Source organism: Hippocampus bargibanti, linkage group LG17 (genome assembly GCF_051943395.1).
Source record: "Hippocampus bargibanti isolate YZ-2025 linkage group LG17, ASM5194339v1, whole genome shotgun sequence".
NCBI classification, from domain to species: Eukaryota; Metazoa; Chordata; class Actinopteri; order Syngnathiformes; family Syngnathidae; genus Hippocampus; species Hippocampus bargibanti.
The window spans coordinates 3,965,153-3,984,278 of NC_142750.1; the positions used below are offsets into that span (position 1 = coordinate 3,965,153).

The 19,126-nt window shown below is 42.0% G+C and overlaps 1 protein-coding gene across 13 annotated transcripts; it reads right to left on the reverse strand.

Moving 5' to 3' along the window:
- Positions 1-205: 205 nt before the first annotated feature.
- Positions 206-18,967, reverse strand: rfx1a (regulatory factor X, 1a (influences HLA class II expression)). 13 transcript variants are annotated; one of them, XM_089019572.1, is made up of 19 exons: positions 18,819-18,967; positions 16,677-16,749; positions 16,374-16,562; positions 15,159-15,271; positions 14,468-14,566; positions 13,148-13,245; positions 12,632-13,067; positions 10,060-10,271; positions 8,941-9,060; positions 8,720-8,853; positions 8,472-8,590; positions 8,218-8,324; positions 6,735-6,886; positions 5,697-5,794; positions 5,431-5,580; positions 5,156-5,364; positions 3,980-4,133; positions 3,854-3,899; positions 206-3,774 (listed from the first exon to the last, which is right to left on the reverse strand). In XM_089019572.1, exons 2-19 carry the CDS (start codon positions 16,726-16,728, stop codon positions 3,614-3,616), a joined length of 2,649 nt encoding a protein of 882 aa, XP_088875698.1. In that variant the 5' UTR covers positions 16,729-16,749; positions 18,819-18,967; the 3' UTR covers positions 206-3,613. The 13 variants fall into 13 exon arrangements, with proteins under 13 accessions (XP_088875698.1, XP_088875695.1, XP_088875687.1 ...); XM_089019569.1 differs by having other exon boundaries at positions 12,632-12,921; positions 12,997-13,067; positions 16,374-16,749; XM_089019561.1 differs by adding an exon at positions 17,151-17,187 and having other exon boundaries at positions 16,374-16,749; positions 18,819-18,950.
- Positions 18,968-19,126: the final 159 nt, after the last annotated feature.

A 19,126-nucleotide genomic window follows, 5' to 3' on the forward strand; every position in this document is an offset into this window, starting at 1 on the left:
CTGCAATTGACTGGTGACTAGTTCCGGTTTATTCGGTCTTCTTAGTACTCAAGTAGTACACATGCTCCCCCAGTGGTAAAACGATATCCATCAACTTTAAAAATTGCGGTGTCAATTTCTCTTTTCATCTGTGATTTCTTTGCATCTGCATTGCTCGCAATGCTGCAGAAAAAAAGAAACACATGAAGTCGCAGTTGCACAGATTTCCAGGAATACGGCCTGTTGAATTTTATTAGAATTTACTGCGAATTCAAAATGCGTTAACCCTGTGAACGTTTGAGAAAACGGAAGAACAAATGCAATTTTAAAAAGTCTTTAATTAATATACTGTATTTAAAATTAAACATCTGAATTGCATTCTACCACCTCCAAAGGCACAGTCGACCAAATCCATAAAACACTGCCACTGAACATCTTTAGTTTACTAACTTTGTATTTTTTTTAAATAAGAAACAATGCACTTTAAAAAAGACTAAACATTTTACTCAACAATGACATTTCTTTAATCATCTAAACACTGGCGTGATATGTAATCAGCCGGGGTATAGAATTGGGACTACCGAAAAATAATAGATATGCTGGTTTGAGGCTTCCAAGGGCCCTTAAAAACAAATAGGGCCTACTTTGTAGTGATTAAAAAGTCAACGTAAACACAGCACTAGCATCGTTACTGACAGTGTTTCCAAAGATGGGTTGATGAAGCAAAAGTAAGCCATTGGCAGGAATGAAATGTTGTGGAGGATAGAGCAGATACTGCACACTTTAAAACTGCAGGGTGTGTGATGTTCATTTAAAGGACAACCGACGCCTCCGGACAAGTTGTGTCCATAATTTGTAAAATCACTTCGAATGACTTCTACTGAGCGTATTTTACAAAGATTGCACCGTATATAGCTGTATTTTACATTTTAAGACTCGTGCTGAATATTCAGGAAGTCTTGTTTTCGAGTTGGTGACGAGTCCTCACCCTACGTCACTGAAGAAACGCCTCTGACCGAGAAAGCAACACACAATGCATTTCGGGTACTTTGTTTGGTCTGAAAGCTTCGTGTTGATGGCGAAATTAGAAGGAAAACACATAAATAAAGCGATGGTGAAGAGTTGTGTGTTGCACCAAGACGACTATTTGATACTAGTTGGCACAAATTCCCAGCAGACAAATTAGCCCATTTCCAACGGAGCTTGTGCGCCATCTTGTGTATTTTCTGGGACGCTACATTGGAGTCCAGACGCCTCAAAATGACACGGAAGGACTTCTTTAATCGATTACAAACATTTATGCTTTCCTCTTCAGAACTATTTGAATCATATTCATAACTGGATGAGTAAGAAATAAGCATCTTCTCCGAATCTGAAGCCATTGTTTTGATTCTAGAGCAAGGCAAAGACGTCCTGACGTGATGTCACGAACAAGGGGGCGGGACCTTCTGAAACTCGCAATTTCCGGGGTCATTTTGAAGTAGTTTTGGGACACTTTAAGTCATATTTATTGGTGTTTTGCATTTGACTAAAAATATCAGCCTGCATGTTTTGGGTATTTTAGATGCTATAAAACGTTTTTCTGATGTCGGTTAGGAAAAAAAAATGTCAGTTGTCCTTTAAAGTGTGTCACACATTGTACCTCATTTTTCAAAAGGCAATGCACAAAAAAAAGATCTGAAGAGAATTGTGTCAAGACTTGTTGTATGATAAGATGTGCAAAGAGGCGATGTCTTAGCCTACGTGTGGATACATTTTCAGACATGAAAATGGGGATTGATAAAAATAGAACCACACAAAAAAATAATTCACAAAAGGGTTTTTCGAAAATGTGTGACATCACAGCACCTTATACTGCACGACAGGTTCAGTTAGTGACAATAAAATGCAAAAAAAAAAAAGGAAAATTAACAGGGCAATATGTCACTGTTTTTACTCTGGCACTGGGAAAAAAAATCATTTCACACAAGGATAAAATAAGAAAGGTTTGGCACAGATATAAAAAGATCATGAAACGTGAGGACAAAATTAGAAAAATGAGGGCACGATAATGGTTTAAATGAAAAGACAGATGAAGCACTTTGAAGCAAAATCATGTGACATACACTCGAGATTTTTTGCAGCAACACAGGAGAGTCCTTATTCCGCGTCGTGGCTTTATCTGTACAGTACAGGTGAGGAGCATCTGTGACAGGCACTCCTTAGAAAACACCAATGTCTTTTTACAGGTAGTGAATTGAACACGACTCTCATGGGGGAAAAGGAAAGGTCATAAGAATCGCCTTTGAGGGAACAACGAGCCATGACTCACAAACATTTGGCATGATTTCCATGTACAGGTAACATCCGACTTACGACCGAGTTCCGTTCCGACCAAACGGTTATAAATTCTGCTGATACATTTGTTTATGACTGCTATCCCATAGTTGACCAGCAGATAGCTGTGCTTTATTTATCTTGTTGTTGTCACTTCCTGTCCAAGTTTTACTTTCCGCGCTCCTTTATTTCAAGGACAACCGACGTCTCGGGACAAGTTGTGTCCATAATTTGTAAAATGGCTTCAAATGACTTCTACTGAGCGTATTTTACTAAGATTCCACCACATATAGCTATGTTTTACGTTTTAAGATTTTCTCTGAATATTCCGGAAGTCTTGTTTTTGAGTTGGTGAGGAGTCCTCACGTTACGTCACTGAAGGAACGCCACTGACCGAAAAAAAGGACACATTGTAGCAGTCCTTCCATCACGTCAATGTATTTTGATGTACTTGTTTGGTCTGAAAACTTCGTGTTGCACCAAAAAGAGCCAGAAGAGGGCGACAAATCTCCGTGTAAGGAATTAATCAGCCTGTGGAAACGGGCTGATTAATTCCTTACATGGAGCTTTGTCGCCATTTTCTGCCTCTTTTTTGGTGCTACATTCCGCCCCCCTCCCTTTTGCCTCAAAATGGCACGGAATAAATTCTTTAATCGATTGCAAACATGTATGCTTTCCTCTTCAGAACTATTTGAATCATATTCATAACTGGATAAGTAACAAGAAAGCATATTCTCAGAATCTGAAGCCATTGTTTTGATTCTCCAGCAAGGGAAGACGTCTTGGCGTGAGGTCACGAACCGGGGGCGGGACTTTCTGAAAATGCCCAATTCACAGCTCAATTTTTTTGCAGATTTTGGACACTTTGTCATTTTTATTGGTGTTTTGCATTTGACTAAAAATATCGGCCTGCATGTTTTGGGTATTTTAGATGCTATAAAACGTTTTTCTGATGTCAGTTCGGAAACAAAAAAAAAATGCTGTCGGTTGTCCTTTAAGAGGCAGTGTGATCACATTCCAGGTAATAGACACTGCCATTTCAGTAACTGGACAAAATGTCTTCTTATAAAATATACACAAATCGAAGTTAAGATGCGCCTTGCATCTTTTTGTTTTTTTGGGGGGGATCCGTTTCTTCCAATTCACTTATGTATAAATGTAATCCATCAAACAAGTGTGTGTGCGCATGTGTGTGTGTATTTTAACCAGAGCGAGACAAACACTAAGCGGGACAGACTGCGGCAAAAATGTGCACAACATTTACAATAGCTGCTGTATATACTATACACATACGTGTTCAAGTGGTCCTAACGCTGTTTTAGTTGTCAGCTGGTCCGGTAGTGAAGAGAACCCGTTGGTCGGTTCTGGCCAGCTTGGCAGGAGGCTCCAGAGATTCTTCTCCTAACACGACAGCATCCGACGGTAAAGACAACTCCTGGCTTTCCTCGTCGCTTTCTTCTTCTTCTTCGTCTTCTTCTTCTGAACCACACACATAGAAATAAAAATGTTGTTAGAACGTGCATGAGACGCAACTGGATTAAGATCTGAGCGAGGTTACCTTTGTCACCATCCAGCATGATTAGACCTCGTCCTAAACTGGCAAACTAAGTAAAAGATGGAAGATTTCTTATCATGACTTTAGGATTAAAATATTTCTTGTCGTTTCTGTGTGTGTGTGTGTTACCTCTCCCATGACGGCAATGGGGGTTTCTCCTCTAGCCTGGGCTACGCGATGCTCTATCAGATAGTACATGTACTCATCATACAGAAGGCGAATCAGATGAAAGGAGCCAAAACTGGCTGCACTCCGCAGGGTAAGATCCCGAATCACCATGGAACTGGAGAACAGATGGGAGTACAGTGATACCTCGTCTTACGAACTTAATCGGCTCTGAGACAGAGTGTGTAAGGCGAAAAGTGTGTATCCCAAAAATTAATTTCCCATAGGAAACCATTAAAATGAGAATAATCCGTTTCCAGGTCCCCATAAAACATAATTTTCGACTAAATAAGCCTTAAAACTACACAAAATATACCTTATTATTATTATATGTATAATAAATGTGCTATGGTATTATAATTAAAGAAATAAACTGTACTGTATAATAAAGTCATTATATTTCCCTCTGTGAAAAATGATCCCTTGTCGGTGCTTTCTCTGCGATAATTTTACCTAGTTCCTCATCAATTGTGTTCTCTTTAGCTGGGTTGATAGCTTTTTGCATCAAGTGTACATATGGCTTGTGCAGGTTATTTGTGCAGCCTGATTGATGGGAATTGTAACCTTGCAGTTTACACTCTGCCTTTGAACTATCAAAGTTGAAATAAGTCCAAATTTCACTGTTTTCTATCCATTTTGTCACTGTCTCTCTGTCGTCTGCCTGTCTCTTTAATGTTTAAACCACCTCCCCTTACTGCTGCGTTCTTGACCAATCACGTGGCTTTAACTGAAAACTGGGGGCGGGGAAGAGAGGAAAAAAAAATTGTTGGGCGCCATTTACTTTTTGGGAGAATGGCTTCACTCTCTCTCTGTTTGCAAACCCCCCCTCGCTGCGGCTCTTCTTGACCAATCACATGGCTGCAACCGACGACCGGGGGTGGGGAATAGAGGACCAAAACAAGCCGGCTGCCATTTTCTTGTTAGGAGAACGGGCTCGTTCGCAAACGACACATCACTCATTGTGGCAGCTCCATGTGTATCCCGAAAAATAGTTTGTATGCCAAGGTAAAATGTTCATAAATTTAACGTTCGTAAACCGAAAAGTTCGTAAACCAAGGGGTTCCTAAACCGAGGTATCACTGTACTTCAGGATAGATGGTAAATGTAACACGTTAATGCATCTTTTCTAGTGCGCCTTACCTGTAAAAGGACCACTTGAGCAAGAACAGCTTGGCAGCCTTCTGGAAGGTGTGACTGTGTTGGTGCGGTTTCAACACCTGGGAAACCACACCATCCAACCAGGCGGCCCATTGCTCCAAGGAATTCTGCTGCTGGAGGGTCATTTTAAAGTCCTGTTCCAGTCGTTGCACGACGCGGTCTTCACAGCGGCACACCCACGAGGCTTGTTCCTGCAGGGAGTAGACAGGAAGAGGTCATTTGATGGTCGGATCGGATCGAAATGACAGGATGTTCACCTGAACGTTCGCAAAGTCAACACGGTTGAGGTCAGAGAGCATTTGATTGATCTGGGCAGTGTTTTGGAGGACGGCGCGAGCGGCCTGGGCCAGGTGGTTAAGACTGGTGTAGCGCCGCAGGGTTTGGGCAAATGCGTTAGCTGATGTTACCTGACAGAACGAGAAAAAGGTCAATTTGTACGCTCTTGATGCGCATCACTGTATCAGAAGCCACTCATCATTTTCCGTTTCAATCCATTGTCGCTACAAATAGAGTAGTCATGTACCTTGATGCGAACCATTTCCTCGGGAATGTTCATCATTGCGTTGGTCAGCCAGCTTTCCAGGCTTTTGGCAAAGTTCCGAATGGCTTGAGTTAAGGCACCTGAGGGCAGAAGGAAAAAAAAGTATTATTCTAGCCATCATAAAAGCAAGCAGTTAACTCATTCACTGCCAGATGTGCAAAAATGTGGCCATTCCAGTGCCAGGGTTTTTGTCATTGTCACTCAAATTCCAGGACCTACAGAATTTTGAGTTTTAGGACTACATAAACATTCAATGCAGCGTAAGAAATCTTAGACTCTCTTCTTTCATTAGAAAAAAAAATAGTTAATTCCTAAATTATATGGGGTCTGGGGTTATCTGAGCTTGAAATGAGGGCAGCTGTACAAAATACAATGCAATCCATACATATAATAATAATAATACATTTCATTTCTAAGCGCCTTTCAAAACTTTAAAACTTTCAAACGTTTTTTCCGTGGGTGAGCAGCGGCAGCCACATGCGCCATCGTTCAACCCAGAAGTAAAATAACTCAAATAGATAGAAAGCTAGCTAGCTATCCAATAGATAGCTAGTAGCTAGCTAGCTATATAGATAGCTAGCCAGCTATATAGCTAATAGATAATGTACTGTAGCTAGCTAGATATTGGTTTATATAGCACTTTAACAACAGCTGAAGCTGGAACAAAGCGCTAACGTGGCAAAAAGGGAAAGGCTGCCCCCTTGTGGAAGGGAAAAAAACATTGCCAGAGGTCTTGACAGCGCTTTGTCGGCACCAAAACAAGAAAAAAACAAAACCAGAACAAATTCGGGAATGGCGCTTTACGTCATATTTTCAATTCCCATTCGTGAATGGCAGTGAATGAATTAAGAGGACTGTTTCTAGATGAAAACCAGATAACTTCACTAGAAATTAAGGCCATTTGAAAGAAAATACAGGCTAAAACACGAAGAGATTCCTTCCTGGTGATGTCTGTACAGTATTTCAATCACATCGACATCGCAAACTCGCTACACAGCCATTTCTCTTTCAATGTCTTACTGGGGATTGGTCTGAGGACATCAGGGATGAGGATTTCCACCAGGCCCTGATAGAGGCTGTTGTCACAGTCACGGCTCCATCGCAGCACCGGGTCATACTTGCACAGCAACACCAGGCATGATTTCGGGAGACGCTTTTCTGATTCATCGTGACTGGCAACATATGCAGAGCTTTAATTAATATACAGGTAACATCCGACTTACCGGCGCGACTTACGACCAAGACCTCCAGACCCTATTTTAATGTTTTTTATTCTACGCCTGGCACCGCAAAGCGCTAGCAGGCCGGCAACGCGTACGACAATTTTGGCCAGCCAGCCAGCATCTCACTCTCGCACAGCAATGGACCGTGTGATGGCACCAGAGGGCGGAGTTCGCGAGTCATTTAGCCTCAGAGTCTTTATTCAACATTTTGAATGGATTTTGACTTACGACCATTTTGACTTATGACCGTTTGGTCGCAACGGAACTCGGTCGTAAGTTGGATGTTACCTGTATTTCTAAAAAGGTATTTGCACATGTTGCACAAATAGCATCTTAGAATGTTCCCCGTACACCTTATCCTGCGTTACGGCAATCAGTGGTGGATTTGCATCGCAATGCGATTTGTTAATGTGGTTCAATAATCCTTAAAGGACAACCGACACCATTTTTTTGTTTCCTAACTGACATCAGAAAAACGTTTTATAGCATCTCAAATACCCAAAACACGCAGGCTGATATTTTTAGTCAAATGCAAAACAGCAATAAAAATGAGTTAAAATGTCCCAAAACTACTTCAAAATGATGCCGAGTTTCAGAAGGTCCCGCCCTCTTGTTCGTGACATCACGTCAGGACGTCTTGCCTTACTCTAGAATCAAAACAATGGCTTCAGATTTGGAGAAGATGCTTTCTTGTTACTCATCCAGTTATGAATATGATTCAAATAGTTCTGAAGAGGAAATCATAAATGTTTGCAATCGATTAAAGAAGTCCTCCCGTATCAATTCGAGCCGTCAGGATTCCAATGTAGCGTCCCAGAAAATACACAAGATGGCGGCCAAGCTCCGTTGGAAATAGGCTGATTTGTCTGCTGGGAATTTCAACTAGTATCAAATAGTAGTCTTGGTGCAACACAAAACAATTCACCATTGTGTTATTTATGTGTTTTCCTTCTATTTTCGCCATCAACACGGATCAACACCAAGTTTTCACACCAAACAAAGTACCCAAAATGCATTTTGTGTCGCTTTCTCGGTCAGGGGCGTTCCCGACGTGACGTCAGGCATCGTCATCAACTCGAAAACAAGACTTCCTGAATATTCAGCTCGAGTCTTAAAACGTAAAATATAGCTATATGCCGTGGAATCTTTGTAAAATACGCTCAGTAGAAGTCATTTGAAGTGATTTTACAAATTATGGACACATTTTGTCCGGAGGCGTCAGTTGTCCTTTAAATTACTACCCTCATGTAATCAGTTTGGGAGAAGTTTGAACCACTCACACAGCCAGTGTGGCATCTCCAGCCTGGCTCTGACTGAACCTCCAGAAGCTTTTCCAAAGGGTCTCCACAAGGGTAAATTGAAGATTGACCATCACGTCCAGTATGGCCTGAGAAGAGGAAAATAAAAATGAATTATACCACATCCTGAACAGGATCTAAACTACTTAAAAGTGTTTATCCATTTGCAGTTCTTCTACACAACGTTATGAGATCATTCAATCTCTTGAAACCAGTTAGGATCATTCCTTGATTACCTCACAGTGTTCTCTGTAGAGCAGCTGAAAGTTTTTGATGTGATCTAGTTCGATACCCTCGGGCGGGGACTTCCCCTGGAGGTCAATATCTGGGAACTCGGGAAGTGTTCTGGTTGCATCTGACCATTAGGACACATAGCATGAGAACTCAATTACAAAGCTCATTAAAGAAATGGGAAGGTGATTTACCACTACAGTTATATAACAAAAAGGATTCTGTTTTGAGCCACTCATACGAAAGAACTAACCAAGGAACTGCTGGTACTGCTGAACCTGGGTGCTGATGTCCACCTGTCCAGAACCTTGCTGCTGAAGTTGCTGCTGTCCAGCTCCTGAAGCTGTCCCGTTGGTCATTCCCTCCACTTTATGCACAGGCTTCAACCTGATTGAACAAAAATACACGATATCATAACAGCTCAATCACCGAGATCGAAACATTGGGGGATCTCCGCCAATGTGACGTGTGTACCTCTGCTTTTGAGAGAAAGGCTGTTGCCTCATAGCCAGATGTTGCTGATCTTCCATGAGGCGGAGAAGCGAAGAGCCTGCCTTGATTCTTAGACCATAGTAGTGATATTTTGAATTGCCCCTGTCAGTTCCAGAAAATGTCATCAATTTCACAAATTCAATCTCCATTGGAAAAAAAAACGCCCATTATACGGGGCAATATAACTAAAAACAACCTCTTCACTATAAAGAATAACTTCAAGTGATGAAAAGGTTTCTTCGGTCGTCATCTGTACTTCTTTAAAGGTGTCGGACTGATAGAGAATAGACACAATAGAAGTGATCATTTAAAAGTTTCATGCCGCTGAACACAAGGCCCGCAATGGAAGTACAGAAGATCTGGGGTCAATCTGAGGTGAACAGACTGTCATTTTCATGTAGGAGATCTGGCCGTGGACTAATTTAGGACTTGGTAAACTCCTTCACAGGAAGAGGTCATTAGTCAGGTTACAAATCTATCCGTTCAGCAACCAATTAAAATGTCTATGTTCTGTTGTTTTATAGTTGTTGGTGCTTGGGACGTCCAGGGGTGTGGTATTCAAATCAAGAAGACTATGTTTTCCGAATGTATCACTTCAATGTGCATATACTCTCAATAAATAGCTTGGCAGAGGGCTGCAGAAGTTGGACGTCGGTCATGAATGGCTGCGTCCCCTGCCGGCAGTAAAAGACAATCTTCCTGTATTCGAGCCTGTGTTCACAGTGTCCGAACACACATCTCTGACACGGATGAAGTTTTTCGGATTGAGGAGCGAAACTTCAGACACCTTCAAAGAAGTACAGATGATGGCTGAAGAAACCTTTTCATCGATGGACCACTCGTGTATGACTGAGAGCTTACATAGACGACGAATAACTTCAAGTGTTAATTTAATAGATTTACAGAGTCGTTCCTCTGGTGTCAAACTCACAAACCTTCACACATGCTGTGGTTTCATAACAGTCCACATTCCCTCCCACACAAAGAATAATTTCCCAAGGCTTTCAGATGTTGTTTATCTCATCAAGATTGATGCCGCAGTATTAAAAAAAAAAAACAATCAAGGCGCTACTTGTAATCTTATTTGCATTTACATCTTACCGCGTGCCAAGGCGTCGTGTACGTAGTCCCATGAAAACCGATCGAATGAGTTTGCCAAAAGAGGCAGCGTTCACAGGCTCGAGTTTCTGTTCCTGGCAATGCAGCAGATAGTGGCAGTAGAGGGTCGAGCGTGGCAGACTGACTCCTTCAGCAGTTTCGTAGTTGTCCAGCAACCACTGTACCTGACCGGCAGGCAGGGCAAATGCAGGCGACTGATGCAATTAGCAACGATAAACCGGTCCAACGTTCAAAACATGCACATATGGTACTTCTCACAGAAAGTTTTCGATTGGGCTTTTGGGTGAAGGTCAAGTTCACCTTCAAAACTCTATGTTAAGTGTATTTTGGGGTTCATCCGGGAATCACTCAAAAGCCCGTTATCCTTTACTTGTGGTAAGTAGTTGGAGATGGATGTTTTTCGAATACACACTGCATGCACATGTATTTCCAATTCAATATAAAGACGCTCCCCTACTTACGAACATTCAGGTTACGAACAACGGTACATACGAACATTTTTGTAGTAAGATATGTAGTATTCTCTCCAGTTGTACATGTACATATCTTTCTAGAGCATATATTTTATTAAATGTTTATTTTTCAGGACAAACCAATACAGGTTTCTTATACAAGCCTTAATAATAATAACAATAATAATAATACTCATACTACTACTACTACTACTAACAATAATAATAATAATAATAACATTTAATTTCTAAGCGCCTTTCAAAACTCTCAAGGTCACTTTACAGTCACAGGACCAGTTTTTCTGTGGGTGAGCAGCGGCAGCCACATGCGCCATCGTTCACTCAACCCGGAATAACTCAAATAAATAAAAAGCTAGGTAGCTAGCTATTAAATAGCTAATAGATAGGCACCCGTCTTTGTGTTGTCATATTTGTTTATTAGTTTTGTTTTTTTTTACTTCAAGATGGCGCCGCAAGAGTGGCTGCCTTTCCAGCAGCTCCTGTATTTTGTTTTTTTTACTTCTTTCTTTCCTTTCCTCTTCTTTTCATAACAGCTATCTGGCTGGCTATCTATTAGCTATCTATCCCGCTAGCTGGCTATCTATTAGATATCTATTGGCCGGCTAGTTGGCTGGCTATCTGTTAGCTATCTAGCTGGCCTGCTGGCTATCTGTTAACATACTTATACATCTTTACTTTGTATTACCTTAAACATACTGCATAAGCCTTTAGCATATATTCCATACAAAATATAGCACTGAAGCAACTTACGAACAAATTCATCTTACGAACGACCGTTCGGAATGTATCTCGTTCGTAAGTTGGGGAGCGTAAGAGCGGCAGATCATTTTGAAATGGGAACGCAAATATCTTGGTTTTTGCGTGCCGTGGCTTATAACATTGGTATGCAATGAAATTAATGACCTGATGGAATGTCTGCCAGAGACCAGTTGGGCACCGTTATGGAATTCTAAATGACTAGGAATGGCAAATAAGATTTTGGGGCATTTCAGGCATATCAAAGGTGCCCCTGTACATGCACTGAAATGAGATGAAAGCAATGGGGGTCATGATTTGTTGCTGTTGTTTTTTTTTCTTTGAGTTGGAAATCACAATTAAAAATATAATACAGTGATACCTTGCCTTACGAACTTAATTGGTTCCCAGACAGAGTGTGTCAGGCGAAATGTGTGTCTCCCAGAAATTAATTTCCCATAGGAAACCATTAAAATGAGAATAATGCGTTCCCAGGTCCCCATAAAACATAATTTTCTACTTTCTAAGCCTTAAAACTACACAAAATATACCTTATTTTATGTATAATAAATGTTCTATGGTATTATCATTAAAGAAATAAACTGTACTATATAATAAAGTCGTTTTATTTACCTTTGTGATGGTCATTGATGGCTTGATGGAATGGAGTGGCCGGTTTCATCAGCATTAAACACTTGATGAGGAACGTAACCTTCTTCTTTCACCATCTTGAGGAATGATCCCTTGTAGGTGCTTTCTCTGTGATACTTTTACCTTGTTCCTCATCAATTTTGTTACGTTTAGCTGGGTTGATAGCTTTTTGCATCAAGTGTACAGATGGCTTGTGCGGGTTGTTTGTGAAGCCTGATTGATGGGATATTTTAACCTTGCAGTCTACACTCTGCCTTTGAACAATCAAAGTTGAAAGTCTCTCACTGTCATCTGCCTGTCTCTTTAATGTTTAAACCACCCCCTTCACTGCTGCGTTCTTGACCAATCACGTGGCTTTAACCGAAGACTGGGGGCGGGGAATAGAGGACAAAAACAGTCTGCTTTGTTGTCAAGAACGGGCTCGTTCGCGAACGACACATCACTCATTGAGGCAGCTCCGTGTACGAAAAAAGTTTGTACGCCAAGGTAAAGTTCGTATGCCAAGGTAAAATTTTCATAAATGTAACGTTCGTAAACCGAAAAGTTCATAAGCCAAGGGGTTCGTTAAGCTAGGTATCACGATATTTTTAATTGTGCTTTCCACTTGACGACATTCAGCGCATGGCACCAAAATGGTTGTGCAGATGAAAAAAAGAGAATGAAAAGAAATTCCTTCACTCGGAGCCTCTGCATACCTTCTTGTCTGCCGACGGCACGCTACTCTCCTCGCCCTCCGTTATACTCACAGTGGCCGGGGAAGCGCGGGCGGTGTGGGCGTAGCTCTGACTGTTGCCGCTTGACCCGCCACTGCTACTGCTGCTGCTGCTGCTCAACATGTAACCCCCTTGGATCACATAACTTCCCGTAGCAGCGCCATTAGTTCCTGCCCCATCCCCTGACCCATTTGTGGTAGCACCTGCGGAGGCCACCGTAGTCCCTCCCCCTGTCGCACTGCTAGGCTGAGCCACAAACATGGACACGGCTCCTGTTGTGCCGGTGGTCACAGAGACAGTTAGAGGGGTACCAGGGGTGGAAGCCTGAGTGCCTGAGGTCGCCTGACCTTCGTAATACTGCCCAGCAGTAGTCTGGGTATACAGGGCTGTATCAGTATAAGGGAAGGTGCCGGAACGACTGGACGGGAAATAAAAAAAAAAAACATTTTAGAGTAAAAATGTTTTCTTGCTAATGCTAGCTAGGAAATTGATTCTCACATTGTGCTGGTGGTGTAGTTGGTATCACCTCCTTCCACATATTGCACCTGGTTGGTGTACACATGTTGCACCTGCACTGGTGCTAGCTGCTGTTGGACCTACGGGAACACAAATGAATATTTATATATTTCGACAACGCCTATGAGCGCTTAAAAAGTTCGATATAAGGGCCGACCAGTCAAATGAAAGAACAAAATCATAAAAACATTGAAATGTTCCGCCTGTAAATTGTATCTTCATTTTCACAACCATTCACTAATTCACTGTCAGACGTGTGCAAAAATGTGGCCACTCCAGTGCCAGGGTTTTTGTCATTTTCACTCAAATTCCAAGATCTGCAGAATATTGCATGTCAGGACTACATAAACATTCAGTAAAGCGTTAGAAACCTTAGAAATAATAATACATTTCATTTATAAGCGCCTTTCAAAATTCTCAAGGTCACTTTACAGTCACTGGATAAGTTTTTCTGTGGGTGAGCAGCGGCAGCCACGCGCGCCAGAGTTTACTCAACCGGGAATAACTCAAATAAATAAAAAGCTAGCTACTAGATTGCTTATAGATAGCCAGCTAGCCAGCTAGCTAATAGATAGCCAATAGATAGCCAGCTAACCAATAGATATCTAGCTAGCTTGATAGATAGCTAATAGATAGCCAGCTAGCCGGATAGCGCCTTTCAAAGCTCTCAAGGATCTCACAGGATAGGTTTTTCTGTGGGTGCGCCAGCGTTCACTCAACCCGGAATAACTCAAATAGATAGGAAGCTAGCTAGCTAGCTAATTGATAGCTAATAGATAGCTGGCTATGTAGCCAGCTAGATAGCCAGGCAGCTAATAGATAGCAAGCTAGATAGCCGGCTAGATAGGTAAGAGATAGCAAATCGACAGTAAAATGTTTTTGTCAACTTGCTGTGTGCTTATCTGACTTTGTCTGCAAAAGTGGAAAATAATCATTAACTGATGAACACATTTAACTCCATAACTGCTATCTCCCTCGCGTCTCTGACCTACTTGGTTGGAGCTGGTATCAGCAGGCAGCTGGCGAGTCTTTCTCCATGTGCAAAGAGAAGCAGTAGAATGGCTGCTGATAATGAATGTTGTCCACTGGGATCTAGATGACTTTGCCAGTCTGCGATCTGCTCTGAGGCCTAAGATCAGTCCTTACACTGCGTGATGTCTTTCTTCCATAGATACTCCTCCCTGACTAATGCTGTCTGTCACTCCACTGCTAAAAAGGAGCTATAATGCCACCACTTAAGATGATGTGGATAAGACTTTTTAATTTAATATCAAGTTTCACAAGTTATTATGATGACCTTACCTCTGGGCTGATGTGGACTGGCTGTAAATTGGTGACATTGAGTTGTGTGCCCGACGACTCAGTTTTGGTTATCTGTGAGGTGGCCTGGACCACTGACCTCTGTGCAAACAAGGATAAGAGGAGCTTTAGGTGTTGCAAGGGAAAGCATACTGATAGAGAATAGACAGAATAGAAGTGATCATATTTAACAGTTTTAAGGTTAGTTGGCCGCCGAACGCAAGGCCCACAATGGAAGCACAGAAAATCTGGGGTCAATCTGAGGCGAACAGACACACAGCCTGTTAAACTGTCATTTTCCTGTAGGTGATCTAGTCTGGCCTTGGACTAATTCAGGACTTGGTAAACTCCTTCACAGGAAGAGGTTACAAATCTATCAGTTCATGGAAAGGACAACCAATTAAAATGTCTATGTTGTGGTTTTTTTTAATCGGTGTTGGTGCTTGGGATGTTCAGAGGCGTGGTATTGAAATCAAGAAGACTATGTTTGACTAATGTCTCACATAAATTTGCATATACTCTCAAGACATAGCTTGGCAGAGGGCTGCAGAGGTTGGGCGTCGGTCATGAATGACTACGTCCCCTGCCGGCAGTAAAAGACAATCTTCCTGTGTTCGAGCCTTTGTTCACAGTGTCCGACCGAACACACATCTCTGACATGACAAAATGTGTTTTGCACGAGTGACCTGTTCACCTGCTGGGCTGTTTGGACTTGCTGAACGACCTGTGTGGGAACTCCGGTTTGCACGACAGCTGGAGGGGAACTGGAGTCGGATACACTGTCGTTTGAGTGAAGGGAACCCTCTGCTAGACAATGAAAATGTATGAGATGGCAATAAGATGATGTTCGTATGCAAAAGAAACTACCGTTGTACTATTTCTGCGTTTACTGTATTATATTGTTTTAACAGTCATCAATTCTCAATATTGAGCGCTATTTTTAACAATCAACCCGGTACACAGTTTGACCCATATTTTCTCAGTAATGTAAACACGTATTATGTATTTAACTCATTCACTGCCATTTACAAACTTATTCTTGCTGTGGCGACCCCTAAAAGGAAAAGCCGAAAGGAAAAAAAGAAGCTATATATGTAGCTAACTATTAACTATCCAGTTACCTATCTATTAGCTAGCTAGCTTTCTATTTATTTGACTTACTTCCGGGTTGAGTGCGTGTGGCTGCCGCTGCTCACCCACAAAATAAATATCCTGTGACTGTAAAGTGACCATAAGAGTTTTGAAAAGTGCTTATAAAGGAAATGTATTATTATTATTATTATTATTATTCGGGAATTGAAAATAAGACATAGAGCGCCATTCCCAAATTTGTTCGGGTTTCGTTTTTTCATGCTTGAGTGCCGATAAAGCGCTGGCTATGGCCTCTGGTAATGTTTTTTTCTTTTCCACAAGGGGGAGCATTTACAAGCATTTCCCTTTTTTCCATGTTAGCGCTTTGTTGCAGCTTCAGCTTTTGTTAAAGCGCAATAAAAAAATATGTATGTATTGCATTGCAATTTGGACTGCCACCCTCATTTCACGCTCATACAACTCTAGACTCATATAATTTAGGAATTAACTATTTTTTCTGATGAAAGAAGAGAGTCTAAGGTTTCTCATGTCGCATTGAATGTTTATGTTGTCCTAAAACTCAATATTCTGTGGGTCCTGGCATTCAAGTGACAATGACAAAAACCCTGGCCTGGCACTGAAGTGGACACATTTTTGCACGTTTAGCAGTGAATGAGTAAATATATTTGTTGATGTTGATGTACAGAATAAGAACGCTTTTAATAGTACCACAATGGGCAAAAATAAATCAACACAATAGTAGAACGGAAAGGGATTTAAAAAGGATTAGGAGCTGCTGTAAAGATGTCATGAAGGTGTAAAATGTGTGGCACATTACCTGTAACTGTAACAACGATGTACTGAGGAGCACTTTGGCCATTTCCAGATTGTGTGGGAGAGCCTTGGATTTCAGCCGTTACATAATGTGTTTGAGCAGGCTGAGTCTGAGCAGCAGACTGGGTTTGAGTGCCACCGCTGGGCTTTTGAGTGCTGATGGAAGCGGCTTGTTCGGTAGGTGCAGTTTGGGCTGTCGGGGTGACAACGGTCGGGGTAACTACAGTGGTCTGAACCTCAGCCAGGAACTGAGGGCTCGTTGCTGATGTGGAACTGGCATCGGGCTGTCCAGAGGTGACAACGGTACCTTGGGATGGGGCCGTTGGCTGGATTTCGCCGACATAGCCCGAGGTGGCCATTACACTGGCTGCGTAATTACCCTGGAAGCAGGAAACAAGTACATCGAAATAAGTTAGGGACATGTACTGGCTGTTTGGAGTTAAATTTTGCACGAACAAGACAGTATGTATGCTGAACACAGCCAACTTGAAGCTTCTTTCCCTTTTAGTAGCAACGAGTGATCAATAATTAAGTCATGTAGACGAGAGTGCAGTTTGTCAAATCCAAAGGAACTTTTGAGCAATGAGAACCCATTAGAAGGTCATTCCCTTCCCACGTAAAGTCTCTGGAGAGCACGCATTTGAAATACAAGTTTGAGATAGTTGAAGCTGTTTCCCTATTTGTTCCATGCCATTATACTTGTGAAATACTGCTGCTCAATTAATGATACAGCAAATGTGGAAGCTACCAGCGAGGCGGAGTATCAGTAGTGTCTTATTACCTGTAATGTGATCACACTTCCTCTTAACTGTGGTACACTGTCGAAAAACAAATATGATGCATTGCTTAACGCATTCACTGCCATTCACGAATTTATTCAGAATTGAAAATATGATGCAGATTCCCAAATTTGTGCTGGTTTTGTTTTGTTTTTTTTCATTCTTGGTGCTGATAAAGTGCTGGCCATGTCCCATGGCAATGTTTTTTTGCCTTCCATAAGGGGGCATCGTTTCCCTTTTTTTTCAGCTTCGGCTGTTCTTAAAGCAATAAACCAATATGTGTGTATTACATTAAGGATGGCTATATAGCTAATGGATAGCTAGCTATGTAGATAGATAGCTAGATAGCTGGCTGCCTCTATGGCTCTGTTGGCTATCTATTGGTGATCTATCAAGCTTTCTATCTATTTGAGTTACTTCCGGGTTGAGTGAACGCTGCCGCGTGTGGCTGCCGCTGCTCACCCACAGAAAAAAAAACTTTTTCTGGGACTCTAAAGTGACCTTGACAGTTTTGAAAGGTGCTTATAAATGTAAAGTATTATTATTATTATTGACAGCTGTCCTCATCTCAAGCTCATTTAACTCCAGACCCATATAAATTAGGAATTAACTTTTTTTCTGCTGAAAATAGACAGTCTAAGGTTTCTAACACTGTATTTAATGTTTATGTAGTCTTAAAACCCAATATTATGTGGGTCCTGGTATTCAAGTGACAGTGACAAAAACCCTGGCACTGGAGTGGACACGTTTGCACGTCTGGCATGCAATGAGTTAATATTGTGCTTTTGTGTTACAAAAAAAAAAAAAAGAATACATATGGAGGTCCGCTAAAGTAGGCCCAAAGTGGATTTAAAACTCCAAAAATAGGCCACAGTTTGAAAAAGAAGAACAAGAAGAAACAACGTTAGCATTTCAATACAAACGATAGCATTGACTCTCCCGTAAAATGTTATCAGGAAAAAATGACTCCATTTTTATTGTGTGATATAACCAAGCACCCAGCCAGGACACGCTTTCTTTTTGCCACGCCTCTTCAAGCGTCCATGTCCGCCACATGCCCTCGCTACTGCCTCTCTTGACTATTAAGACAATCTAAAGGAAATATATCACGGTCGTTTTGCTATTAACACATAATGGGATTTATTGTTCGGGCGTTCTTCGAAAAATTGGCCATCTTAAACCGGCATCTCTTTGTGTATCTGACGCTACGTTTGTGGAGACGCAGTAGTAGGAAAAGGACGACGATAACAGCGACATACTGCATGGCTAACTGGGAACTCGTCACTACAACTCAGCGTGGCGGGGTTAAAACAACACGAGCCAGAAGTGGTGTGAAGTCTACTGAGGCTAAAATACCTCTGCAACAGTGCTACCGAACGCCTCAACAACCGCCATTTTGTAACTGTTACCTTTCGCTTTTGACATCGCCATAACAACGGCCCGCAGCATCCGTGGCTGCGTCGTCACGGCGAGCAGACTGACAACCCTCGAGACGAGTGGGCTCAAATGGCCGCACTCAGGAAAGCCACGCGACATATTATCGCCATTACGGGTAGTTTGCGGAGTAATATTAGAATCCAGCTGCCTGACATAAACAAGGGTTAAAAAAAGCTCACTATATTTCATCCTGTAATGGGGGTAAAATATTCCACGTGCGCCACGGGGTTCACCTGTGATTCCACGTGTGTAATTCCCGGCGTTAAAAGCTCTTCTTTGAAATTTATGGCCGATTCGGTCGTTGTTGTTGTTGATTCTCGTTGCCGGGTTCTTGTCGCCAGGGCTACCGTGGCTATGGCGCTTCGTCTTCACCAGGGCAACTGTTGCTACCCACCCCGCTCCCTTGCCTCCCCCCATAAGCGGCTCTGATTGGTTGGCTCTGACCAAATTCTCTTAAAGTGACAGTACTAGCACATTTTTACGACAAAGCCGTACACGCCCATTTTAGCAAACTGTCCCCAGGCAGAAACAAGACGATGGC